The 27,467-nt window shown below is 34.8% G+C and overlaps 4 protein-coding genes across 5 annotated transcripts; 2 read left to right on the top strand and 2 right to left on the bottom strand.

The window, feature by feature from the left end:
* Nucleotides 1–446: 446 nt before the first annotated feature.
* Nucleotides 447–3,996, top strand: LOC116112542 (formin-like protein 3). The gene is made up of 6 exons (XM_031398667.1): nt 447–485; nt 603–1,398; nt 1,493–1,958; nt 2,070–2,269; nt 2,757–2,992; nt 3,148–3,996. Exons 1-6 carry the CDS (start codon nt 447–449, stop codon nt 3,994–3,996), a joined length of 2,586 nt encoding a protein of 861 aa, XP_031254527.1.
* Nucleotides 3,997–5,664: 1,668 nt separating this feature from the next.
* On the bottom strand, nt 5,665–10,251 carry LOC116112556 (pentatricopeptide repeat-containing protein At3g29230-like). Of its 2 annotated transcripts, XR_004125264.1 has the most exons (4): nt 9,495–10,251; nt 7,898–9,020; nt 7,593–7,758; nt 5,665–5,724 (listed from the first exon to the last, which is right to left on the bottom strand). XR_004125264.1 is itself a non-coding variant. In XM_031398680.1 (3 exons), the coding sequence occupies exons 1-2, from the start codon at nt 10,152–10,154 to the stop codon at nt 7,929–7,931; spliced, it is 1,752 nt and encodes a 583-aa protein (XP_031254540.1). In that variant the 5' UTR covers nt 10,155–10,251; the 3' UTR covers nt 7,320–7,758; nt 7,898–7,928. The 2 variants fall into 2 exon arrangements, 1 of the variants encoding a protein (XP_031254540.1); XM_031398680.1 differs by lacking the exon at nt 5,665–5,724 and having other exon boundaries at nt 7,320–7,758.
* An 8,719-nt stretch (nt 10,252–18,970) lies between these two features.
* LOC116112541 (probable terpene synthase 9) lies at nt 18,971–23,826 on the top strand. The gene is given in 11 exon segments (XM_031398666.1): nt 18,971–19,052; nt 19,156–19,298; nt 21,847–22,078; nt 22,171–22,214; nt 22,216–22,553; nt 22,638–22,648; nt 22,651–22,855; nt 22,959–23,097; nt 23,185–23,439; nt 23,525–23,749; nt 23,752–23,826. Coding segments are annotated over 11 exon segments (1,749 nt in total).
* Nucleotides 23,827–25,624: 1,798 nt separating this feature from the next.
* LOC116112583 lies at nt 25,625–26,605 on the bottom strand. The gene is made up of 3 exons (XM_031398709.1): nt 26,359–26,605; nt 26,088–26,278; nt 25,625–26,007 (listed from the first exon to the last, which is right to left on the bottom strand). The coding sequence occupies exons 1-3, from the start codon at nt 26,455–26,457 to the stop codon at nt 25,806–25,808; spliced, it is 492 nt and encodes a 163-aa protein (XP_031254569.1). The 5' UTR covers nt 26,458–26,605; the 3' UTR covers nt 25,625–25,805.
* Between the last annotated feature and the right edge of the window lie 862 nt (nt 26,606–27,467).

Here is a 27,467-nt window from a genome sequence, read left to right as displayed (position 1 = left end):
AATTCTATCCAATCGAGAGGAAATTTCTAAGTCTAAGATGAATGAAATTCTTTTTTAAGACTAACCGATTGAGCCACTAAGGCAACGAGGACTGTATATTTTGGTGGAAGTTTTCGGATTGTTCTCATACTTTTTGTGTATTAATGTGAAACTCTTCTTTCACTGCTTAGACAAGCAATCTTTAGGAAGACATTAATTATACCTACCCCCGAATCTAGGAGAATATTAAATTATTGTTTCAATTTGTAAATTGAAAATATCAAATTGCCTCTATTTCTGCACTGATTAAGCAGCTATGAAGATTTAAATTCAGTGAGAGACTTTGCTGTTGTATATAAATAGTTATACATGGTTTTAATCTATTAATTAAAACCCTTTTCACCTCCCATAAGATAATAACTAATTATAAAAGACAATTTAAAAGCATGAGATTCTAGTAACCGGAAATGACCATGAGGACTGAGAAAAGAACAACAGCAGCAGCAGTAGTTGGGGGAAAAAGGGAAAACTTTTTAGAATAGTTATATGAGACACTTACAAGTTAGTTCAATTCTATGTTATAACACTAAATTACGAAATTTTGATTAACATTTTAATTACAGGCAGAGCGGATATGGATTCATTGCAGGAAAGAATTAATAAGGATAAATGCTTTTGAGGATTTTGGAATATATTTCCCACCGGAAGGAACCATAGACTTGAAATCAACAGTGTTGACAAAAGGGTATATTCATAAAGACATCAATCTTCTGCCTCCCCAAATGAAGCAAACACTTTCGGATTGCATAAGAAGGGAGAATCTTCTTTATCATGTTTCTGTCAAGGAGGGTAGCTTTGAGCATTGGTTCCTCAAGCATATTAAGTTGCTATTCAGTTTCAGTTTGCCAAGTGCTCCTAGAAGAAACCTGATTAGTGAGCAACCTCGGCAGAAAGCAAAATTACGAGCACCTGTTTTTGCTCCAGCCGCTGCCCCCGAGACTGAACCCAAGACAATAAGTCCAGGTCCAGCGCCTGCAAGTTCTCTATTTGGAAATTTGAGGTCTATGTTTCATCCACCAGCGCCTGCAGCAAGTAAACGTCCTTCTCGTAGTCCTCAACCTGCACTTGGAAAACATTCTCCACCTGGTCTTCAACCTGCCGCTGGAAAACATTCTCCTACTGCTCCCCAACCTGCAGCCGGAAAACATTCTCCTCCAGTTGCAAATCAACCCGAAAAGGACCATGATCATGGCAGCAGACAGATGGAAATCATTACTGCTATTGCTACAACTGCAGTGACAACATTTGCTCTTGTTGCTCTGATTTTCTTCTTTTGTTTCACAAATCGCCAAAACCAAATTGGTCCTGGAGATGGACAGAAAGATGATAGGCCTCTTCTCAACTTAAGCTCATCTGCTGGTATGCATTTATCGGTTCTGTTTTCTCATTGACACAAAATTATCTTCATTTTCCCAAGCAAGTCTTAACAATATTTTTGAAATTTAAACTTCAGGTTCCTCACAGAAGTCTATGAATTTGGGAGGTCCGGGTGACAAACAACCTACTAATGGTAGAGGAAATAATTCTTTCGCCGTAAGAACTTCGTCCATGAATGCTGATAATAATAAATCATGTCCTTCTGAAGCTCCATCATCAGAAGCTGCTGCAGGGCTTGATAAAAAATCGCCTCCTCCACCTCCAACTCCTGGACCACCACCACCTCCTCCTTGCCCTCGTCCTCGTCCTAAAGCTCCACCACCACCTCCTCCAAAAGTACCTGTTCCACCACCAAAACCAATCCCTGGTAAAAAGCAACCTTCACCTCTTGCTGGAGTAGCGGTTCGTGCCTCACTCCCCCCACTCGAACTGAACCAATCTGGAGCTGCAAAAACCAAGCTAAAACCATTTTTTTGGGATAAGGTTCTTGCCAGCCCTGATCACGCAATGGTCTGGCATGAGATCAATGCTGGTTCATTCCAGTAAGACTATAAGTCTACCTTGAAACTTTCATTTCTTTTTTCTTTTTTCTCATGAAAACAATATGCCAAATCTTCCCTTTAAATTCCAAATTATGTGATGTTCTGTCACAGGTTCAATGAGGAGATGATAGAGTCTTTATTCGGTTATACCGGGGATAAAAACAAATCTGAAGGCAGAAACCGCTCCATGTCTTCCGAATCTACAGACCAGTTCATTAGGATTATTGACACTAGAAAAGCACAAAATTTATCCATCATACTGCGAGCACTGAATTTGACAACAGAGGAAGTTGTTGATGCTCTACAAGAAGGTCTTTCTATCTCCTTGAAATTTTTTCAAAATGATAGGACACATCATATGATTAGAGTTCATCAGACACATTGTTTTAAATGTTCATAAAGGAAGAACTCTAATTTGATGGCATACTTTACTGAAAATCTCGATATTTTGCATCTAGACATTCTAAATTGCCATTCTTCCATGGGCAACATGTGGCATCGGCTGACAAGAATTCTGAATACTTACTCATTGGTCAGCTCCCCCCTAAACTAAAAAATTAGTGCTATGCACTGACCTGTTATAGCATGAGGAGAGTTCTTGTTTTCTTCCATAACTGTTTGAAATTAGTTGCATTTTAGTTTCGGACTTGAAAATTAAAAAGAAATCTAAAATGTATTGATGGATGAGTTCAAGTTATTCTATTGACTTGTATCCGCTTGATTATAGTTGTCGCAGATTATTCTAAATTGTTTAGCATCAAAGCCATCAGTAGCTGATGTTTTCAAAATTTGGATCAGGTAATGAGCTTCCAGTGGAACTTCTCCAATCCTTGTTGAAGATGGCACCAACCGCAGATGAGGAACTAAAGCTTAGATTATTCTCAGGCGATGTCTCACAACTTGGGGCCGCAGAGAGATTCCTCAAAGTCTTGATTAATATCCCATTTGCCTTTAAACGACTAGAGTCGTTGATATTTATGAGTTCTCACCAGGAAGAAGTCTCTGGGATTAAGGAGTCCTTCATTACTCTCGAGGTAAGATGTCGTGTTTCAGAAGAGATGGTGGCCTCATAAAATTTGATTTAGGAAAGTAAAATTCATAAATAGTATCCTTTAATTTTTATTTTAAATTTAAATAAAAAGTAGCAAGAAGTACTGACTATTTAATAAAGTCCCATCTAAAATGGCAGGTAGCTTGCAACAAACTGAGAAGTAGTAGGCTATTCCTGAAACTCTTAGAAGCAGTGCTCAAAACTGGTAATCGGATGAATGATGGTACCTACCGAGGTGGTGCACAGGCATTTAAGCTTGACACACTCTTGAAACTATCAGATGTAAAAGGAACTGACAGCAAGACCACACTCCTACATTTCGTTGTTCAGGAGATCATTCGTTCTGAAGGCATAAGAGCTGTGCGTACAGAGAAAGCAAGCCGAAGCATGTCCAGTGTGAAGTCAGAGGATTTTATTGAGGAACCTAACCTTGACTCAGAAGAAAATTATCGCAGCCTTGGCCTTCAGGTGGTTTCAGGTTTAAGCACTGAACTTGAAGACGTCAAAAAAGCAGCTGTAATAGATGGTGATAGCCTAACAGCTGCAGTGTCAAAACTAAGCAATTCGATGACGAGAGCTAGAAATTTCCTTGACTCTGAGATGAAAAGTATGGAAGAAGAGAGTGAGTTCTGTCAAAAACTGACTAAATTTGCAGAGAGTGCAGAAGCTGATATTGCATGGTTACTGGAGGAAGAACAAAGGATAATGTATCTTGTCAAGAACACAGCAGATTATTTTCATGGCAATTCAGGAAAGGATGAGGGGTTACGTTTGTTTGCGATTGTACGTGATTTCTTGATAATGTTGGATAAGGCATGTAAAGAGGTTAAAGACACAACGAAGCCCGTGAGGACATGCAAGAAAGAGACTCTAACATCATCACCTAGCTCAGAAAATCGGCAGCCATTTTCAGATATGCGCCAGAAACTATTTCCAGCTATTGCAGATCAACGAATGGATTTTTCCAGTTCAGATGATGAAAGCTAGCCCATCTGTTCGCTGTCATTCTGTAATGGTAGGCAAATCCTTTTTTCTCTTCTGTTATTTTCTTTCTGTAGTAAAAAGAAGATATTTCCTTTTTAACTTATGGAAAGCACTTTTCGTCAGCAACTTCAAGGGAAAATGGCTTCTATTCTAAGTAGTTCACATGGACATTACATTTTTAGTTAGAATATTTTATCATTATCGCCCTTTATAATGTCAGCTATATGAGTTACGAGCAAAAGCATCAGAAATAAGCAGAAGTGGTCTCTTCCCCGACACCTCTCTACCTCCACCCTCTTCCATAAAACATTGGAATAACACTTTATGAGCTCGATTGTATTGAGACTGGTACTTTGAGCATGAGGTCGATCTTGACACTCTTGAAGTAGGACTACATCAGGCTTGTAGGGAAATAATTGACATAACATGATCATATTATGTAATTGACTCTGTTCATGAGTTATTTTGAAGCTTTCTGAAGGTGTTAGTATTGATGTTTTCACTTTTGATCTTGAGTTTGTTGGGTAGTTGAAGAAGTTATTAGACGATAAAAATTTTCCACTCTCCATCATATGCACTGCACTCTTTAGTGAGATATAGCTAATCAGTAATGATATTTCAAGAGCATATTAATCCAATCCAGTTTCCCAGAGGATTCGCTCCAACCCAATTTCCTTGTTGCTTAACTTCGAGGCTCAAGCTCGGCTTAAGAAAACTTCTTATACACTTCCCTTTTCTTGATCACTTGGAGGAGCTAGTAGTGTGTGTCAGTGGACTCTCTATATAGGATAACTTCATTTTGAGTGTTAAACGTTCCTTCTTATAATTTTTCCTATTCATTATGGTAGGATTTAACTGCAATTTGTGTGTGTAGAGTTGGTGAATTTGTCTTGATTTCAACTATATTGGTAAACTGAAATTTAACTGCATACAAGAACTTCATTGCATAGGATCAGACAAGCTTAGCTCCTTCTCAAGTTTAAGTTGTACGAAAAGAATAAGCTCTTTGTAAACTTGCGTATATTTTCTGTTTAGTAATTCTTTATTTTGGTTTGCAGCTAAATTGAACTGCAACATATATAGTGGAAGTAAATATAAGTTGATGAATACATTTTTTTTTTTTTTTTGATCTTTACTAAAACTTTTTACTTATTTATGAGCTGCTGGAATTAATTTTTCTGAAGCTTATGTCTCTAGGTCTGAAGTTTACACGCTCATGTCATCATGTGAAACTTGAAGTTGGGTTTATGGTCACCTTGTTGAGCAATTGAAGATCATATCGATGAAGAGATCAGATACATTGTCGAAGAAGTTCTAAGTCAGCCATTGTTTTGTCACTCACTAAAATTCTGGTTGACAAAATCTAACTCTGATATACTTGTGATGATTGCATGATCACATGCTTGTGCTATATGTAGATAATTGGAGGTTTTAAAGCTTTAATCTTATAGAGAAGAGTTTTCCTTTCTACATGTTAGCAAATGTAGCTACGTCCTTCAATTCCCTAGCCTTTATTTTCATGTCTCAAACAAGCAATTATTGTAACTATTGATGTACAGAAAGATTAGTGGTTTTGGATTATTTTTCTTTCTCACAAATTCCAGAAATCATTTGGTAATGCTTAGCAGGTGCATTACTTTTGTTTTCAATATTTGACTTTGAACCTAGGAGTTCCTGATCCTGAGAGTTTTAACTTTCACATAGAGCATTCTCCTCGTTGAAATTTAAGCCCTGGTGAAGTATACAATGTGGATTAGGTGATAAGAAATATACACCGTAGCTTTGTGTTGAAAATCAAATTATTATTACCAATCTTGAAAATAAAATATTATATGCAACTAATACAGTAAAGTTTGAATTTACTGTGACATAATTCAGATTGAGAGCATTATTATCATTGACAAAGCAATTTAATCGAATAACCAAATCTTGAAAATACAAAAAGACGGGCCAATAAATGAATGCCATGTCAACAACCAATTCTATTTTCCAAAAATGTTATTATTATTATCATTGACAAAGCAATTTAATCGAATAACCAAATCTTGAAAATACAAATAGATGGGCCAATAAATGATCGCCATGTCAACAACCAATTCTATTTTTCAAAAATACTATTTTCCAAAAATGTATTATTATTATCATCCATAAAACAATTTAATCAAATAACCAAATCTTGAAAATACAAATAGACGGGCCAATAAATGAACGTCATGTTAATAACCACTTCTATTTTCCAAAAATGTTAGTCCAAAAATGTATTATTATTATCATTGACAAAGCAATTTAATTGAAAATACAAAAAGATGGGCCAATAAATGAACGCCATGTCAACAACCAATTCTCGGGTCAAATCTAAAAAGAGTAATACTATACATACATAATTTTCATACAATATTTCTCATATAGACAAGATATGATTGACTAATTTAAACTTAAAATTAAATTTTTATCCAATCATATCTTACCGTATAATATTGAATAGAAAATATTATATAAGAATAATGTATGTGTAGTATTACTCATCTAAAAAGAACCCTACAGGAAAACCTACCTATAAATGTAGTCATCTTATATTGAAATCCTGTCTGTTTAACCTAATAATGGCCCACAAAAGGTCCAGGGACGATGAGGATGAGACATCAGAGCATAGATCGAACGACGAGGAGGGTTTATTTGATGGCTACTCGAACGATGCGACTCCGTCACCTAACGTCTCCGATTTCATCATCAAGCCTATCGTTACCCAAAGCTCAGGAATGACGGACATGGGGTCAGAGTCCAAGATTAAGAAGATGAAAGTCGATGGCGTTAGTACTGTTTTGGCTTTACCCAAACAGGATGTCAAGGCAAAGAAAATGGTTTTCAACAATGAAGTGAAAGGTAAAGTGAAAAACAAAATGAATACAAAGCGGTTGAGTGAGAGTGAATTCTTGATGCCCAGTTTATTTAAGGCGGCAGGAAAAAAGTTGGGAACGGATTTCACGACGCCTGATTTAGGGATGTGTAGTAGTTGGTTGAAGGAGAAGATGGGTGGGATTTGGAGTGAGAAGGCCAAGGAGATAGAAGTGAAGAAGAAGAAGTGGCAACAAAAGATGTTGGAATTGTATGTAAAGAAGCTGGAGTTAATTCAGGAAGAAACCCAGTTGATTTTGGATCATCTAAATTCATCGAACTGATGCTTTTGGATTGTGGTTTGGTTTGAGCTAACTGAATCTTTGTGTTGTTTTTTAAGTCGGAGAGAGTTAATCTTCGAGATTTTTGGAATTTTGCAGCTGGGACATATAGTCTTACTATAAGACCTGAATGTTCTAAAGTTATATTTTGATCTCTCGTTATCTGTTCAGCTATTTCTGTTTATTGTTACTAATGTCTTTTAAGATAAGTTAGTAAAGGAAGTATGAATTAGCTTTATCATTTCCATTAACAACATTATATTTAAACATCATATTCTGGGTTCTACTATGATGAGGCTTTAATTCCTTAAAAGAAAATTAGCTCGAAACTGGAATGAAGGATTCTAACAGATGTGGTTTAAACTGTACAAGATGACATGATTCTAGCTCTCGCTAATTGCATAGGTAAATACTAACTTTTACCTCAATAAAATTGCCTCTGTTGCTCTTTCAACACACAGCTTTTGGTCTTCCTCTTTGTTTTTCTTGCCTCTGTTGTTGTATGTCTTTCTGCATTCTGACGACAATTTAATGATGACATAAGTGGATAATAATTTTTGGCTTCCCCTCAATGCATTTGCTGTTGTGCCTGCAATGGTTTAAGAAGTTGACATTAGAAGGTAACTTCATGCAAATCAAACTTCCAAGAGGTTCATTTATACTACTGTAATAAGATGGCAAAGATATAAAATTTTTATTATTAAAACTGTTCACAATTGGGCATGTACCTCGAGTCTCAACATATTTAGTTGATTCTCTCTACATGGCCATCTTTAAAAGGCTCCAGATAACCGATTCTAGTTCTTCACTCCAGACATGATGGATTTCTCCACTAACAAACTCATTGATACTTCCGTCTACGTCAATTATACTGCTTCCAGTTTCCTTTTTCATCTTTCTGTTCCTCACCAGTTCCCGGATCTGAAGAACATCATCCCACATTCCTACATCTGCATAGATATTTGATAGAAGTACATATACCCCACAATCATCTGCTTTTAGCTCCACAAGCCTTTTGACTACAACTTCTGCAAGAGCCACATTTTGATGAGTTCGGCATGCCATGAGAAGAGTTCCCCACAGAGCTGAATTAGGTTTCGTGGGCATGGAATCTATAACACTTAGGGCTTGCTCTAATTGTCCTGCCCGGCTGAGAAGATCTATTAAACAGCTGAAATGTTCAACCTTAGGTTCAATTTTATAGTCTTCCTGCATACAGTTAAAAATGACGAATCCTTCAGTTACCAGACCAGCATGGCTACAAGCTGTTAGAACACCAAGGAAGATGAGATCATCCTTAGGAATCCCCTCCCTTTCCATCTGAGCAAAACATTCTAGAGCTTCCTCTCCAAAACCATGCATACCAAGTCCAACAATCATCACATTATAAGAAATGACATTCTTTTTTGACATGCAATAGAACATCCTGCGAGCCTCATCAAGACTTCCACATTTCATATACATGTCTATTAAAGCAGTTTCAACAACTATGTCCATAGTGATCCTAGTTCTCTTTATGTACATATGTATCCATCTGCCCTGATCAAGTGCACCCAGCTGAGCACAAGCTGATATTGCCCCCATGACAGACACCAAATCAGGTCTCACGCCTTGGCAAAGCATCTGCCTGAAAAGATCCAAGGCTTCCTTAGGATTTCCCTGCTGAGCATAGCCATCTATTATTATGCTCCATGAAATCACATTTTTCTTCGGCATCTCATCAAATAATTGACGAGCAGCCACCAATTCTCCAACCTTTGCATACACATCAATCATAGAGTTCCAAGAAACCAAATCTTTTGTGGGCATGCGGTCAAAAAGAACTCGTGCAGAAACAATGTCAACAGTTCTCTGAAAAAACAAAGCAGAGCAAACCTTTGTTAAAACTCGAAATTCCATAAGAAGCAACCAGAAGGAAGAAAAATACTAATAAATCAAGGCAGAACTTTATGAGTGCTGGTTGGGATGGGGAGCAAATTCAAAAAGCCGTTTTGCAATAATACAAAGGTCTCCGTGGCATTATTTCTGACTTTATTATCACTGTTATGACATTCTAATTTTAAATTACAAACATAAAAAGCAAAATAATTATCAAAAACCTAAGGCTTTTTCCCTTCAAATTTCTCTGAATCATTCTGTTCAAAGTCTAAATGAAGCCTATATGCAGCTAATTCAGATGGATAGATTTCTTGGTTGTATAAAAGATCTAGTGATCCTCACCTTTTACAATGGATGAGAAGAGGTTTGATTTAATTTTTCACGATATAAAAATAATAATGGAATAACTAAAAGCTAGCTAATCTTATCTATTATCAAATGGCAGACCTTCCCATACCCATCAATCATAATAGACCATGAAATCACATCCTTCTCCGGCATTTCATCGAATATCTTCTGCGCTGCCCCCATTTCACCACTTTGCACATATCCACCCAATATCAAATTCCAAGATATCAAATCCTTAGCCTCATACTCATCAAACACCATTCTAGCACAAACCATTGCTTTACATTTAGAGTACATCCCAATTAAACCATTCACCACAAAAACATCGCATGAAAATCCTCTCTTCACTACCTCTCCATGTATCTCTCTCCCCTCCACCAATCCCATTAACACCCCACAAGCCTTTAGCACAAATGGGTATGTGTAATTATCAACTAAAACCCCTCTTCTTTTCATATTAACATAAAAATCAAAAGCCTTTCGTGGGTTTGAGGTTTGTGTAAAGCCTTTGATCATAGTGTTATGCATGAAAGTATTAGGTTGATGAGTTTGAGTGAATAACAGCTCAGCATGGTCCATGTTGAGTGTACTAGGTGAAGTTAGATAGAGCAGTAACTGGCTTGAGACAAAGGGGTCGATTAGGAGGTTATTGGTAATGAGTTGGGAGTGGATTTGGAGGACTTGAGAGGGTGTTTTGGAAATTTGAAGGAGAAAGAGAAGTGGGTTGAGCTTGGACATAGAGGGAGTTCTCAAGTTCATGGTGTGGGGTTTTGTTTTAGAACAGAGGACATGTTTTGAAGGGTGGTTTAAGGAGGGTTTTGCATTGGATGCAAAACAGTGAACAGAGATTCAAATTGGGAAAAGGAATGTGGACGGTATCAAATATTCAGCAGTTGACAATCCAGTTAATTAGTAACTTTGTGCAGCTTGCCGAATTCTCCGTTAGTTATTTGGAACACATTTTCCAATCAATCTTTGCTGGATGTGGAGTTCAACTGATGAATAGCGCTGTAAAGTTAGCCATGAAGAATCTGTAGTACGTGAAATGAAAGAACCTCTTTTCTAAGTTCATCTATGTAAACCAACTCTTTTAATTAAGTAAAGGGATATTTAATTGCATTCGTGATTTTAAGTCCCTTAATTTCCTCAAGTTGCTTGCTTGTTTCGTGTACTATCTTTAAGTGTATATGATTCTAAAAGAAATAATTGTTTTAATTAACGGAGGTATACCCATCAAACTCTACTCTTATCTTAAGCTTAAACTTTGATGAAATCCTACAACATTATGTCCTATTCAATTAAATTAAGCTTATTGATGTTCAATTTCAAACACACAAAGTATCTTACCCTTATCTCAATTCTCATGTCACACTATCACAACCAATGACAATTAATTATCACCATTGCTAATGTTTCTATGCATACGTTCATGTCAGAACTATGTTTTCTCATGATTCATGTCTATTGGGGTTGTCAACTACTTCAGCATTAATAGGTAACGCAGACGCATTCAGGGGTCTCGCTAGCGGACGGGAGTCGCAGGGGTAACGCCCCCGAGCCCGTAGTTGGTTTTGGGCTTTTTCATGTATAACCGCTGTAGGATTTCTTCTAAATTACTAATTCCTTATTAGGTTGGGCTTAGGAATATGAATCCTTGTAAAACTAGGCTTAGTCTCTTAAACCTAGTATATAAACATACTTTTCTCTTGTTACGGAAGGGTTAGCAAATCATAAGGTAATTCATTAATTGTAAACAAGAGAGGTGAGACATATTGCAATAATATTAACTCAGCTGGACGTAGCCCACATTGAGTGAACCAGGGTAAATCGCATGTATTATTTTCTTTGTTTACTGTTTGATTTGTTTTACTGTTATATTTTGTTCCTGTTGTTGCCTCTATTTCATTAAATGTCTTCAATACTAACCTCTATTACTCACTAACACATATTTAATATCTCTTCTAATAATTTCTCAACCACACCCAATATTTTTTTGGAAATTGAATATGATGCATAAAAAAGGATGTGCCCAATGTTGTTTTGGCAAATAACAAAGATATAAAAATGATGTATTGCACAAGGAATTCTCAATTTGATGATGATATAAATAAATAAATAACTTGAGCTGTTGACCCCAAATTGGAATGATTTGTGGACCATTAGAAAGGCTACAATTCATGTGTTGATGACTTTGTAAGATTCAGAATATTTTGTGCTCAATTTTGACATCTTTGCTCTCCACGGCATACATGTCGTCATGGCGCGACATAATTGCTTCTGGACAAATTTAAAAGAACACGATTTCGTACCTTTGCGAAGCACATGTCAGATAACCCGTTGCACATACCAAATAGAGATGGACATGGAGCTCCAGATGTTAAAGCTAAGAAAAGAGTCATATCAATGATAATTGAACCCATTTCAATCATACAAAGACAAGTAATATCAGAATTAATAAGTTGAATGGAAACGATAATCACACCCACAAGTTCGACACCAACCATGGCAGATACGGTCTCCATTATTTACTTTTGAACATTGTAAATAATGTTTCATGTATTAATCAAATGTCATGTAATCAAGGCAAGGTTCATGTATGTGAAATAGTTCTGTGTAATAATAAGTGTGTTTCTACTAATGTTACTGATAAGAATTTTAAATCTCCTTGGTTATTACAAATGACTTTAAGTTCAGCCTCATATATATCATCTGCTACTCTAAACTTTTTGTATCGTCTTTTTATATTTCTTACTCAGCAGTACGAGTGAGATTAGTATTATTTGAGTACCATCAAATCATTTTGAAAATTTCAATTTTTAATAAAATTAATTATAAATATATTGTACTTTTTTTTTTTCAAAGTTACCCGATTCTCTTGACATTTTTATTCTGAAACTCGTAATACCACCACTTCTTTAGTTGCATTTTATCTTCATATGAACATTTAAATAAGATAATTATTATGGACCACCTCCCCTGAGCTTTTGGAAAGCCCAGATACTCCCCTCACATATTTTAAAACTTCTAAGAAATCTCCTTTAGATTTTGCCAAATTTTCAGATACCTCCCCTGTTAGATGACTGTAAAGTGAAATAGAAGTTGTCAAACAACAAAAAAAATATGTATATCAATAATCCTTAGTCGATGTGGTTTTACATACTTGCCCTTAATAAATTCATAGGTTGTTGCCTATAAATTTTGAGAGTCAGATAACAAAAATTGAATTGATTTTTCAGTTATCATTAGGCTTAGGTGATTTTTAATTATTCTATTTGTTATGTGTTGCAATTTTCGAGATAAATATATAAATTAGTCCAAGAAGTAAAGTTTTTGTTTGTTTGTTTTGAGTTTAGGTTAGGTTTAGTGAAGATGTTTGTGGGTATCATTGCTGAAACCTTCATAAGACTAAAACTCGTCCAACTAGGGCTGCTTAGCAATTTAAAGGCTTGTTGCATACGTTAAATGAAACCGTGAGAATCTACGAAAGTGATTTAGGTTAGTTTAAATTTAGGTTTGCTTTTGTTTTAATTTTTAATCTAAAGGACAATTATTATCGCTTAGCTTGCTAGAGACTAGCAAGAAGCTGGTTGGGGGGTTGTGATTAGTTCTTGAAAATGCCCATTTACATAGTGGTTTATTGGTATTATTTTGTGAGAAATTATGTTCAAATTGTGTGATTTGACTTAATTATTTCATAAATGTATTTTATGAGATCATGAGTATTTTATGAGTGTTTTCAAGTTATAAATGCTTAAAAATAATATTCAGATGAATAATTTATGTTGGCGATGAAATTTGTGACAATTGGAAACAAACAGTTCGAGAATCGGAGTTGAAACGAGGAAGTTATCCTGTTTTGAAGATAAAATACAAATCCTGGAATATGCTTTAGTTTTAAGAGTGTTTAGATATTTTGACGATAAATTAAGCTGTAGATCTCAAATTGAGATGATTTATAGATCATTAGAAAGCTTATTTAAAGGGCTACAATTCACATGTTAATTACTTTGTTAGATTCAGAATATTTCGTGCTTAGTTTTGACATCTTTTCTCGCCACGGCACACATGTTGTCATGCCACAACATAGTTGGTTCTGGACAAATTTGGAAGAACACGATTTCGTACGCTTGTGAAGGACATGTCAGATAACCCGTTGCACATACTAAAATTGAGATGGACATGGAGCACTGGATGCTAGAGCTAAGAAAACAGTCCTATCAATAATAATTGAACCCATTTCAATCATACACTGTCAATTAAGTAACATCACAATTATTAAGTTGAATGGAAACGATAATCACACCAACAAATTTGACACCAACCATGGAAGATATGGTCTCCATTATTTACTTTTGAACATTGTAAATAATGTTTCAATTGTGTTTGCACTACTAATGTTACTGCTCCTTGGGTTATTACAAACGACTTTAAGTTCAGCCACATATCATTCGCTTCTCTAAACTCCTTGTATTGTCTTTCTATATTTCTTACTCTGCATTACGAGATATATTAGTATTACTTGAGTACCATCAAATTATTTTTGAAAATTCCAATTTTTAATAAAATTAATTATAAATATATTATACTTTAAAAAAAAAAAAAAAGTTACCCATCTCTTATTCTCTTAACATTCCCATTCTGAAAGTCATAATACAACCACTTCTTTAGTCTCATTTTATCTTCATATGAACCTTTAAGACCACCTCCCGTGAGCTTTTTGAAAAACCTAGATACTCCCCTCCCATATTTTAAAACTTCTAAGAAATCTCATTTAGATTTTGCTAAATTTTCATATGCCTCCCTTGTTAGATGACTGTAAAGTGAAACAGAAGTTGTCAAATTACAAAATAAATAAATAAATTCAATAATCCTTAGTCGATTTGGTTTTACATACTTTCCCTTAAAGGTGTGTTTGGTTGGGGGTGACCTTCATTACTCTAGTAATGTCATCTTATATTACTGTCATTACCATGTTTGGTTCTTAAGTAATAAATGATTATAGTAATCCTCCAATACCAATAGTAATAACTGTAGATTATATAAGGGGTAATCTGAATACCACTAATTTCTTAAATATTCTAAGATTACTTGATGGTAGCGTTTGTTTTGGAGAATTTTTTATCACTGAAAAAATAGAATTGGGGGAATGTTATACTAATATGTTTGGTTAGATTGGTGAATATAAACAATTAATATATTTGGTTGGGAGGAATAAAATATTATTAGAGGGGTTTTTACTAAATTGCCCTTCTTTGTTAATAATATTATTATTATTTAGAACATTTTTTAACCCCTTACATTTAAGAATTTAGCTAAAACACGCCAACAACAAAAGTTTAAAATTTAACAAAATACACCTAACCATCCAAAACAATTGTCGGTCGCCAACCACCAACTCTGGCTGTCACCGACATTCGTCAAAACAGTGCACGACTGAACAAATCTGGCTGATTGTGCACCGATTTGGCCGTTTACGACAGAATCGAAGGTCGAAAACGACTAGATGGCTGTGGATCTGGCTGAAAATCCAGATCCATTCTAGCCATTAACGGTCAAATCTATTCTAGTCATTAACGACCAAATTTGTGGCCATTTACAGCCATGGATCTGGTCATTTTCGGCCAGATCCATGGCCATTTGGCCATTTTCAGCCTTCAATCTAGCTGAAAACAACTAGATCAATGCACAATCAGCCAAATCCGATCGGTCATTCACCATTTCGACGACTGCCAGTGGTGGTCAGCAGTGGTGGTAGACCGCAGCAGTTGTCTTGGGTGGCTAGGGGTATATTGGGTTTTATCCATGTAAATACTGAGGGTATTTCTATCCAAACAATTAATATGTGAGGTTAAAGAAGTCATTTCGCACATTTGGGCAAATTGTTATTTAGTAGACATATGAGAGCATTTGTATCCAAAATGTTTATTAATTAAGGGTAAAATTAGTATGTACAATTGATTAACCCAATAATAAAAAAATAATACCCTTTCAGATGATAATCGAATTACCCCATATATTACCTATAATAATCACTATTGGTATTGGTTGATTATCGAAATATTTGATTACTTGACACCCAAACATAGTAATTACCAGATTAAAAGATAAATTACTGGTGTTATTTTTTATTGCCATGAAACAAACGCTATCAATAATCTTAATTTTGTTACAATTTACCCTTAATAATAATAATAATAATAATAATAATAATAATAATAATAATATTATTATTATTATTATTATTATTATTAAAAAGGGCATTTCAGTAAAAGGCTTCTCCTAGAATTCTTTTATTCTTCTCAATTAAACATATTAATTAATATATACTCACTAATTTATTTCAATCTAACCAAACATATTTAATATAAGGTTCCCAATAATTTTCAAGGTAATCTATCTTCCCCTTAATATAACATTTCCAGTAATACAACATTTACTGAATCAAACGCCCCCTAAAATTATAGGTTGTTACCTATAAAATAATGTAAAAAAAATAAAAACTTTTCACAACTTGTGTATTGTGTTAAGGATAAGTAATTTTCTTGTAACCTTCTTTTACTTTTCCAGGTCCATATCTTGGATAATAAAAGATAGAGAACTGAACAAAAAATATGTTAGGGGAGATTGGGAGTAGACTTAAACTTAATATTAAACATCTTTATTTATTGTAATTTCATCGTTAGACTTAAAATACGGTATTACTAAATTGATTGCATTTATTCTAGATTCTTACCTTAAAATAACATTGTTAATAACTATTAGGTTCTGAGATAGATACAAAGAGTGCTATTACCAAACTGCCCTTCCATCTTCTTATTATGCATCTCCCTCTTCTCCTCTTCCGCGACTTCTCTCTCCCTCCCTCAACCATAGCCTCAACCTCTAATTTCTCTGCCTAACTAGCAACCACGCTTCTCTTTCCCTCTCGAAACCCCAAAGTCACCACTGCCACCACCCACCACCATTCCACCCATCCACCACCATCGTAATCTTTGTAAACTCCAAAGTCAACCCCACCGCCACTGCATCTGTGAAACCCAATCGCACCACAACCCTTCTCCCTCACTAGCCACCTCAAAAAGCAAAAGCAAATTCCTTGGACTTTTCTCAAACACTTAGGGGGCAATCGTAGAAAACTTCAAACCAACCAAGTTCAGTCCATCAATTAACCCCAAAAAAACCAAAAATCTACAGCAAAAATAATCAAACACCTCAAAAAATCAACTAGAAATCAAAATTTGTCCTCAATCTCCCACAAAAATCCAACAACCAACAATTTTCCAAAACCCAGCTGTGGTGTAAGGCCATCATGTTGTGGCCAAAGTGAGCATTTGCCTGCTTGATTATAAGAAAGAGCTCGGTTGGTTCGGTCGATGTTCTCTTAAGATATTTCAAATCAAAATATCTTTATTTTCTTCAACAAATAGGTGATTACATACAAAAAGGGCTTGTTATTGAATGGGTGCAACCCCCTTTTGCAACTGATTTCATTCATATAATCGGGTGTTAGTTCATAGGTTTTTAATCCTGCGTACTCTTGCATACAGAATGAGCAACTACAACCACTTTGATGAAACAATATAGTGAGCACGATTTCGAATCTCCCTACCATTTTCTTCTCTTTTACTTTTGCCAATATGAGTTCACATCGTACTAGCTGCTTTATCAAGGAATTTCCCATCTTAGTAGGAGCTTTCCAAAGAAATAGCTTGGTAGCCACATTAGCAGCATTTGGGATGATTTTAGGCACAACGTATTCCCTTTGGCTATATAATTGTGTGGTTTTTGGATATTTAAAACCCAATTTCCTCCATATATTCTCCAATTCAAATGGTAGAGAAATCTGGGCACATTTTAGCCAAGACGAAGAAGAGTAATGCCCATAAAATACCCACTCAAAGTCAAAAGAAAAAGGTAAATGAAGAAGAAGAAAAGGTTTAATCATGAGTTTGGGCACATTTTGAGTGTGGTAAAAGAAGAAGAACGGATAGAAGAAAAAGAAGAAGTGTTAATGGGTGAGAGCGATGGTTTTTGGCTTTGTTGTAGAAAATGAAAATGGTAAATGACAATTTTAACCGTCAACTGTTAAAATAAAGGAAACAGTGTTAGTTTAAGGGTGTGAATGTAGAATAAATGCAACTAGGGGTACCAACTTGGGATTTCGCCAAACCTCGAGTGGCAACATATCATTTGCTCTTTTTTTAACAGAGATACACCCATCAAAATCTACTCTTATCTTATGCTCAAACTTCGATGAAATCCTACAACATTATGTCCTATTGAATTAAATTAAGCTTATTGATGTTCAAACACACAAAGTATCTTACCCTTATCTCAATTCTCATGTCACACCAAATGACAATTAATTATCACCATTGTGTTGGGATTGTGCCTTGAATCCCATATTGCTTGGGAAAGCAAGTTGCAAGGGGACTCTCCCCTTTAAATAGACTAGTAGTTTGAGCTTTTAAAACATCTCAAAAAGTGTAAGAAATACAACAAAAGAATAGTCATTATGGGCTATAATTAAAGGTGTAATTGCGCTTTTTGGGATAGTATAAGGAGTTTACAATTTTTCTCTTCTAAAAATTACACAGTCGTAAGTTTTTGCTTAGTAGATTATTTGATTGGATAGTGGATGTAGACCAAATTGATTAGGTTGAACCACTTTAAAATTCTTACGTTTGGTTTGCTTTATTTTTGGCTGCTTGCTTTAATTTTTGTGTCTGAGCTGTGGGAATATTTTTTCCCAACAATTGGTGGAGCCCACAGTTCGTGATTTGGGAGAAGGCAAGCTCGAGAGGAGGCTGGATTTAAGAGTAGATCGGCGACTGTCAGGCATCTCAATTTTCTAGAGGTCTATCTAAGTTTGAGGTTCCTTTATTTGATGGCAAAATTAATTTTATGTTATGGCAAAGTACGATACAAGACCTTTTGGTACAACAAGGTATTAATCAGGTATTAAAAGAGAGTAAGCCAAAGAAAAATGACAGATAGAGAATGGAATAGAATTAGAGAAGAGCTATCAGTATAATCAGATTGGCCCTAGCTCTAGCGATAAAGTACAACGTGTTGACTAAGTCTACACCAAAGGGTTTGTGGAAACATTTGAGGGCATTTATGCATTGAAATCGTTGACTAACAGATTATGTTTGAAGATGGATGAAGTTACGTGTCTCCATGATCATTTAAATGAATTTAATAGGCTAGTATCTCAATTATTGGCTATTTTAGATTAGTTAAATGATGAAGAAAAGACGTTGATATTGTTGTCATCTTTGTCTAAATTTTATAGACCTTTAATTCAAACTTTGTTGGTAGGCAAATCTACTTTAAAATTAGATGATGTAATTGTCTTGTTGCGTGAGAATGAAAGATTTATGGGATCAGAGAACTCATCACTTAGATGAGATCTGCTAGTTGTAAAAGGTTCTAATCGAGGGAGGACTTAAGAGAGAGGTGATGAATCAAGATGGAGATCTAAAGCAAAAATCATAGATTACAGTAATAAAGAGTGCTATTATTGTGGAGAGAATGGATATATCCAACCATGCAGCAAGAAATTAAGGGAGGATATGTTTGCTTTCAAGAAGGTTCAACAGATAAAGGATTCAAATGATGGATGGAAGAATGACGCTTGTGTTGTTGATAATGAAGGTGAATTTTTACTAACATGTCAAGATGTAACTCAAACTTCAATGGGTGGTCAAAAGGTTGGGTTTTAGATTCTATTGCATCTATGCAAGTTTATAATATAAAGATTGTTTTGTTGAATTGAAAGAAGATGGAAATTATGGAAATACTATTGTTGGTAATAATGAGAAAGTGAAGATTGAAGGCATTGGTAGCATTCGTCTCAAACTTCACAATGGTGTCGTCAATAATCTTTGTCATGGGAGGTATGTACTGAGTTGTAGTCACAATCTGATTTCTTTGGGCGAGCTAGCTTCTCGTGGATATACCTACATTGGTCAAAGAGATGGGTGTGAAGTGTACAAAGATAATATTCTGATTTTGCAAGGCAAAAGGAATGAAAAACAACCATATTAGCTTGATGAATGTGTGTTTGTTAAGAAATTAAAAGATAAAGGCTTAGTTTGGTTGGATTTTGGGAATATTACTTTTAGTATTCCCAAAAAAGTTAAACAGTAAAATACCCAAAAACTCACAATATTATTCAACTTTATTCAATATTTTTTAAATCCCCTAAATTTGTTAATTCAATTAAATACCCCTAAATATTTTTAATGTTTTTGTTACGGCGACTCCGGCCACCCTCCGGCGGTGGTGGCCGGCTGTCCGTATTTGAGGGTGGATTGGGGGTGTTTTTGTTAACTTTTAATGTTTTATTATAAGGGGTGTTTTGTAAAAAAACAAACATATGGGGTATTTTATAATTTGTAAATCCTACATCGTAATACCCGCCCAATTCAACTTTTTTTTTAACTTTTTTCAAAAAACTTTTCTCAAAAACACAAAATTGTGAACCAAACGGAGCCAAAGTTGTTCCAATTCCCGTTGTGAAAGAAAAGAAGGCTGTTATCCAAGTAAGATTTCATATATTACTATGATGTTTGGAAATTCAAGTTAAGGGAGGAATTGTTGGGATTGTGCCTTGAATCTCATATTGCTTAGGAAAGGGAGTTGTAAGGGGATTCTCCCCTTTAAATATATTAGTAGTTTGCACTTTTAAAGTATCTCAAAAAGTATAAGAAATATACCAAAAAAATAGTCATTGTGGGTTGTTATTAAGAGTAAAATTGGGCTTTTTAGAATAGTGTAAAAAGTTTGCAATTTTTCTAGTCTAAAAATTAAATAGTTGCAAGTTTTTGCTTAATGAATTATTTGAGTGAATAATGAACGTAGGCTAAATTGATTGGGCCAAGTTACTTTAAAAATCTTGCATTTGGTTTGCTTTATTTTTAGCAGCTTGCTTTGATTTTTACGTTTGAGCTATGAGAATCTTTTTCCTCAACACAGTGCTCATGTTTCTATATGTACGTTAATATCAGACAAAACTATGTTTTCTCATGATTCAAATCATGTCTACTTACATCCATTACTCACTAATACATATTTAATATCTCTTTTAATAATTTCTCAACCACAGCTAATATTTTTTTTTTTAAATTGAAAATGATGTATAAAAAACGATGCACCCAATATTGTTTTGGCAAAGATATAAAAATGATGTATGGCAGAAGGAATTCTCAACTCGAATGATGCTATAAATAAATAAATAGAGGGAGTGATATTAATTAATTGAGTAATGCTATACCAACAACCCATTCTCACAATATTTTCTTCCAACCCTAACGTGTCAACTGATTAGTACTGTCACGTCAGCTCTCACCACACCCAAAGCACCCAAGGCACTACGAGAAACAAACGATCGTTCCTTCATAAGGAATGGTTGTTCCTTCTTCTTCCTTTTTCTCTTTCCCTTCTTGGAACAACCTTGTTCCTGAAGGAATAACATTGTTCCCTTAGGAACAGCCATTCCTTATGAAAGGAATGGTTGTTCCTTCAATAAGGAGCGATCGTTCCTTCCGTGAGAAACGGTCATTCATTTATAAGGAACGGTCGTTCCCTATGAAAGAACAACCGTTTCTTATGAAAGAACAATCTTTTCTTTGGTTTAGTCAAAAACATTTTGTGTCTTGGGTGTGGTGGAGTTGCCGTAGCAGTGCTAGCTTAGCTGTTACGTCGGGTTTATAAGAAAGGTTTGTAAGAATAAGTTGTTGGCGTAGCATTAATCTAATTAATTATCAAGTCATTGACTTGATGTCCCACCATGAAATATTAATAAATTGACAAATCAATTAAGGAAATCAATCATAATATAACGATTATAATTCTTCTGTTATTTAAAACAATAAAAAAATGAATTTAAAATAATAACTAATAAAAAAATAGATTTTATTTTAGGAGTAAAAATACGATTAACGATATTTATACGGATCTTTTTTAGATTTAGTAAACAATTAACTTATTTTGAGTAAAGGTTTGAATCGAGTATGATAATACTTTAAAATTACATGTTTATTGTTATCATATATTTTATATGTATAAAGGACAAATATATGGTCCTTACCCTACGCGATTTTAGTGATTAGATGGTGTTCGTGGCCCAGTTAGGTTGACAACAATATATATACAAAATCATTCGTCAAATTCACATTTTTTATTATGGCAATTTTCATATATGAAACAAGACGAAGGAATGAGTGTTGCCTCACCTAATTGGATGAGAGATTTAGTGCTTTTTTGTTTGCATTTTGTAATCCATGACGCTTAAAAGCTACAATTTATCAATTAAATAACAATTTATCAATTTATTATTCACAACTCTATTTCTATGCAACTCATGAAGCATATAGCCACAGTTGCTTTGATACTGGCAAAATTTTAATTTATTAACTAACTATAATGCATATTATTGCATTATGAGTTATGCGCCAACCAGTTAGAGGAGTTGAAACAAGAAGCTAAAGAGTTACTTGCATCCACCCTAGAACCTCGCGATAGATTAAGGATGATTGACTCAATGCAGCGGCTGGGAGTGGCTTACCATTTTGAAGAAGAGATAGAAGAGGCCATTAATCTTCTAAGACAAGATGTTGCTGGGGATCTGGCACTGCAGTTTAGACTTTTGCGAGAACATGGTCACCCAATTAGGATAGGTAATGCATAGAAATGTTGTACGCACATGTATACCATTTGGTTAGTTTAATTTGTTTTCTACTCCTGACTTTTGAGTCATCATTTAAAACAGATGTGTTTGATAAATTCAGAAAAAAAGAAGGGAGATTCAGTAACAACTGACAACTCAGTTGAGGACACAGAAGGGCTTTTGAGTTTATATGAAGCTTCGTTCCTTGGATATCAAGAAGAAGATGTTCTAGAGGAAGCCAAAGATTTTAGCACCAAATGTCTAAACAGTTCATTAGGGAAGTTGGAGAAAACGGTCCTAGCCGAGCAAGTGCAACAATCTCTAGAAATACCCTTACATTGGAGGATGCCAAGGGTTGAGGCTCGAAATTTCATCAATTTTTACTCAATATATGATCAAAATATTTCGGTTCTGCTGGAGCTGGCCAAGTTGGATTACAATTTAGTACAATCCATATATCAGCAAGAACTTAAAGAGTTGTCTAGGTCAGTTTCTCTAGTCTTAAGTACTTTTTTGGAAGAGTTACACATGACATTTGAAGTTAACTAATTAATTGCTTAATTTGTCAGGTGGTGGAGCGATTTGGTTTTAAAGAGAAATTAAGCTTTTCAAGGGACAGATTGATAGAAAACTATTTATGGACAATGGGCATCATTTTCGAAACCCAGTTTTCTAAATGCAGGATAGGTTTTACCAAATTTGTATGCATATTATCAGCAATTCATGACATGTTTGATATATATGCATCGCTAGATGGGCTTGAACTCTTTATAGATGCTGTGAAAAGGTACTCATTATGTAGATGATAATCCAGACCATATTTTCGCTTAAATATATTATTCTTTTTTTGGTCCATTCACAGAAATTTCTCCTGTTTTCCACTAAATCAGGTGGGATATCAAGGCCGTAGAGGACTTTCCATACTATATGCAAATTTGTTATTTTGCCATGTTTAACTTTGCTAATGACTTAGCATACCATATCCTACAGCATCATGGTCTAAATACTCTGTCCTACATTAAGAAAGAGGTATATAATATGTAAGCTAAACCAGGATTATATGGTTCGGATTATAACCAAAGTTATATGCGCTAAATTGGAATATGTAAATTGCAGTGGGAAAATCTTTGCACATCATATTTGGTAGAAGCACGATAGTTTAGCAGAGGGTACATGCCGAGTCTGGATGAATTCTAGGAAAATGCATGGACATCAATTGGTGGTCCACCAGCAATTGGCCATGCCCATTTACTGCAATTACAAGGCGGCGACTTAAAAAAGAGTACTCTCAACTGCCTCAAGGGTGGCTATGCGCTGATATATTGGTCATCACTCATTACTTGTCTTAGCAATGATCTGGGAACTTCACCGGTGATCGTTCTGAATTTTCAAACTCAGTTTAATACAAGTTTTTCGCTCTTAGTTTTTCTTGCTAATTTGTTTGTTGTATTGATAGGCTGAGATTAAGAGAGGAGATGTAGCAAAATCTATACAGTGCTATATGATTGAAAAAGGCATACCAGAAGAGGAAGCAAGAGAGAGGATAAAAGGTTTAATAGGCTACTCTTGGAAAATGCTGAATGAGAACAGAAATGCTAAAAGTAACGTCCCAAAATCCATGGCTAAAATGTGCTTAAACATGGCAAGAACCTCACAATGCATCTTCCAGCATGGAGATGGCCAGATGGGATGGGGACATCAATTGGGGTGACTAAAGATATTTTGATCTCATTGATACTCAAACCGATCCCGATTTAACAAGAAGAAGTTCCTTGTAGCCTTGCAGTGAAAGTTAAAAGAAGGAACCCATCAACTTAATCCAATTGCGGGAGAAAACAAGAGGGATTAGCTTTTGAGTTTTATTTTATAGTTTATATTTTCTGGGCAATTAGCTGAAGCCACATTCAAAGTCTATTTTACTAGTCTTGCAGTGGATCCTAAAGTAAAAGTAGGGACTAATTAGGGTTTTCAACTATGCTGATCAAATTAATCAATGAGCTAACACAATCTTAGCAATGAACATGCAATCAATTCCAGAGATTAAGTAAAGCATGAAAGAACAAAATAGAAATTGACACAGGGGATTTATAGTAGTTCGGCTAAAGGTAGCCTACATCCACTTTTCAAGGCACACTATAAGGTATTTCATTAATCAAGGAAACCAAGATTACAGAGAGTATACAACCAGAAGAAAAACAAGAAAGAACACACTCGATTAAGCCCTCTCACAACTCTCTGTTTTATCTCACACATATTGGTCTGATTTTGTATAGACCAAGACTCCGTTGATCATCCTCCAACTGTCCAGTATGATTTGCAATCGGTTGGAGAAGATGTCCACTAGAATCTTCTGTCATGAACAAAGAGCTAGGGCTAAAATGGGACCAAAGAGAAAGAGAGATGAGCTATGAATTCGTTGCAACAGAATGGGTTTCGAGTGCCAGATAAGGCACTTAAGTTTGATAGCCAAAACGACGCCGTCTTAGATTAAGTTGAATCTGATTTCTTTGACTGATGCTGACTCCACCGTGGCAATTTCAAGCCACATCATCATCACAATGGTCTTGTATGCTTTTCTAGTCTCTTACCCATAGATTTAAGAAATAGAGATTGATAAATAATGTTAATATTATAGATATCTTAAAATAATATTTCGGTATTCACCATTAAATTCTATGTTATATTGCAAATAGATTACTCTATTTTCAACTTAATCATTATGTTTATAAATATACCTCTAATTAAACGATGAATTCATTTGTGGAATCCTTGACTCAATCTCTAATCCTAGTTGACTAATAGTCAGAGACTTATTTAGGGTCCGTTTGGTTTGTTATTTTGGATAGAATTTTGGAGATAGTATTGGATAGTTGAGTAGAGTGATTATTACAAGATAAAATTTAAAAATTAACAAAAAAAACCTCATAGATTTGCTAATTTAACTAAACACCCTAATATATAAATTTTTTGTAAAATGACAAAAGCACCCCCACCCACCCACAGTGCCAAATTCTGGCCACCACCGCCTGAATCTAGTCAGAATCTGACGTCACAACGCAGATCGATCGGATTTGACTGGTTGTGCGTCGATCTGGCCTTTTTCGGCCCATCTACCACAAATCTGACTGGAAAATACTAGATCTACGACCAGATCTGACCGTCAACGACTGCAAAAGACGATGTCATTGACAGCCAAATCGACGAATTACCAACAAATTCTGATCGTTTGTACGCCGTTGTGACAGATTTCAGCTACCATCTACGGTGATTGTCGGAATCTGATAACTATGGGTGAATGGGAGTGTTTTTGTTAATTTTTAAATTTTTTTTCTGAGGGTGTTTAATTAAATTAATAAATTTAAACGGCCTAAAATAATTAAATATAATATAATAGTATTTCTAAATATAATATAATATTTTGAGAATTGGATCGAGAATAAAGTATGAAATAATAAATCAAATGCACCGTTAATAATCATATTGTAGTATATAGCCACGATGAAAGGATAAAGGACCCATGAAATACTGACAAATTTTAAATGTATAAAAGCAGTGATTTAAATAAATTAATAAATTCCGCCGAATAGAGGGAAAACATAAAGCCATTAACCACGGTAGAGTTGACAAATGGAAATTAATATACATTACATTTTTCTGAAAGAGTGATGAGGCAGTAAGAAAACGATTGATTAGTAAAGTTGAAAACAGTCCTACCACTGTAGACTAAAGCATAAAGGTTAAGCATGGCCTCCATACTTTTCATCTTGAGTAGCAGCAGTAGAAGAAACATAATATGCAACACAGAATAAACCATGAACAAAACACAGAATCCCTCCAATTGATAGAAAATGATGGTGTGTGAACCCACAGGAAGCTTTTGATTTGTTGTTTGACATTGTTCCTATCACCAACATTGACAATCCAACGGCTACTATGATCCTGATGAATATTAATCACAAAATATTCAATACATATTCATAGTAATCACTTAATCAAACAAGTCCATGTCAAAGACATACCAAGAGAAGAGGAGGCACGCCAAGGAGAGTTGCCTGCAAGGGGAAGCTTGAGAACAAATGCACATGCACCCACCAAGTAAATTAGAAATTACATGAGCTAAAACCAGAAGTACTCCTGCAATTAACCCTAGCATGAAAGCATCATGGCTTGGATTTCTACACTCAAATATCCAGAGCCGCATATGGTTAACCTGTATAAAACAAGTGCATACGAATAAACATATAACCTTTTCTTTAATGAACATTTTACAGGATAACCGTATAAATATACCTTGTTTTGTGCAACTTCGGCTTGGATGCCAAGAATCCCTGCAGCCACATCCATGGCAACGATTAACAGACAAACGAAGACTCCTCCTACTTTAACCATTTTTGAGAAAATAAATGGGAAATTAACAGAAAGAAGAAGAAATTATGAAGGAAATGGTGTAGTGTGTGAATGAGAATGAAAAGGAAATTAGGAAAGGGTATGAAGAATAAGAGTAAGAAAGGAAGTATAAGTAGTAGGTAAAAGTTTCTTTGTCGAACACAGTAGAAACTTTAAATTTGCTTTAGATAGTCTACTTTATCTTCTATCACGGTCTTGGATTCCTTTGATGGGATAGCAAGGAAAGTAGGGTATAAACCAGCTCATGGAGGAGCGTGCACAGGCATCTACCAAGGTGGGTAAGGTTTATTAAGGAATAAAATTTTATTATAATATTATATTTCGTTATTATAATATTATTTTTCTTTATATTTTTTATTAACTTAGGTGATTAAGATGATTGTATTTTTTTATATTTTTGGTTAATTTCATTATTGCATTTCTTTATATAGAATATATTGAAACTATATATTATATACTTTTATTAATATTGAATATATAATTATTTATACAATTCATTCAAAGTTTTCTTTTTAAAGTTTATATATATATATATATATCCAAAATATTATTTTTGTAATCTTTCTACATCATATAAAGAAGCTTTAATTCGATGTATACGGGAATGAATGTTGAATAACATTAACTCTTGGGGTTTTTGTCTTTTTCTCTATAGAAAAAAATTTTATTTTTAAAACAATGATTTTCAACTTGAAACAAATTAGAAATCCGAAGAAATTTCAATTAAATTATGAATTTTAATTTGAATTAAATTGATTGTGTATAATCAAACTAAGATGCATCAAGAGAAACAAAGACTTTGGTGAAAATGATGGGAGCACAGTGAGACCAATCCACATAGTCTAGGAAAGGAAACAAGTGGACCCAAAAATCAACAATATCTGAAATCAAAAGACAAACCTTTCAAACTCAAATTCGGTGGATCAGTATCCTTATCCCATGCATATTTTCAAACATTCTCACATTTAAGTTCACACCAACTACACGCTGGA

This window comes from Pistacia vera, unplaced genomic scaffold (assembly GCF_008641045.1).
Source record: "Pistacia vera cultivar Batoury unplaced genomic scaffold, PisVer_v2 Contig663, whole genome shotgun sequence".
In the NCBI taxonomy this organism is placed as follows: Eukaryota; Viridiplantae; Streptophyta; class Magnoliopsida; order Sapindales; family Anacardiaceae; genus Pistacia; species Pistacia vera.
This window is presented reverse-complemented; position numbering and strand designations above follow the sequence as displayed.

Coding starts and splice junctions, on each gene's coding strand:
- LOC116112542 (XM_031398667.1), top strand. CDS start 447: ATGACCATGAGGACTGAGAAAAGAACAACAGCAGCAGCA. Junction 1,959..2,069: donor ATCAATGCTGGTTCATTCCA/GTAAGACTATAA, acceptor GTTCTGTCACAG/GTTCAATGAGGAGATGATAG. Junction 2,270..2,756: donor TGTTGATGCTCTACAAGAAG/GTCTTTCTATCT, acceptor AATTTGGATCAG/GTAATGAGCTTCCAGTGGAA.
- LOC116112556 (XM_031398680.1), bottom strand. CDS start 10,154: ATGAACTTGAGAACTCCCTCTATGTCCAAGCTCAACCCACTTCTCTTT. Junction 9,021..9,494: donor TGATTGATGGGTATGGGAAG/GTCTGCCATTTG, acceptor TTGTTTTTTCAG/AGAACTGTTGACATTGTTTC.
- LOC116112583 (XM_031398709.1), bottom strand. CDS start 26,457: ATGGTTAAAGTAGGAGGAGTCTTCGTTTGTCTGTTAATCGTTGCCATG. Junction 26,279..26,358: donor CCGAAGTTGCACAAAACAAG/GTATATTTATAC, acceptor TGTTTTATACAG/GTTAACCATATGCGGCTCTG. Junction 26,008..26,087: donor GCGTGCCTCCTCTTCTCTTG/GTATGTCTTTGA, acceptor AATATTCATCAG/GATCATAGTAGCCGTTGGAT.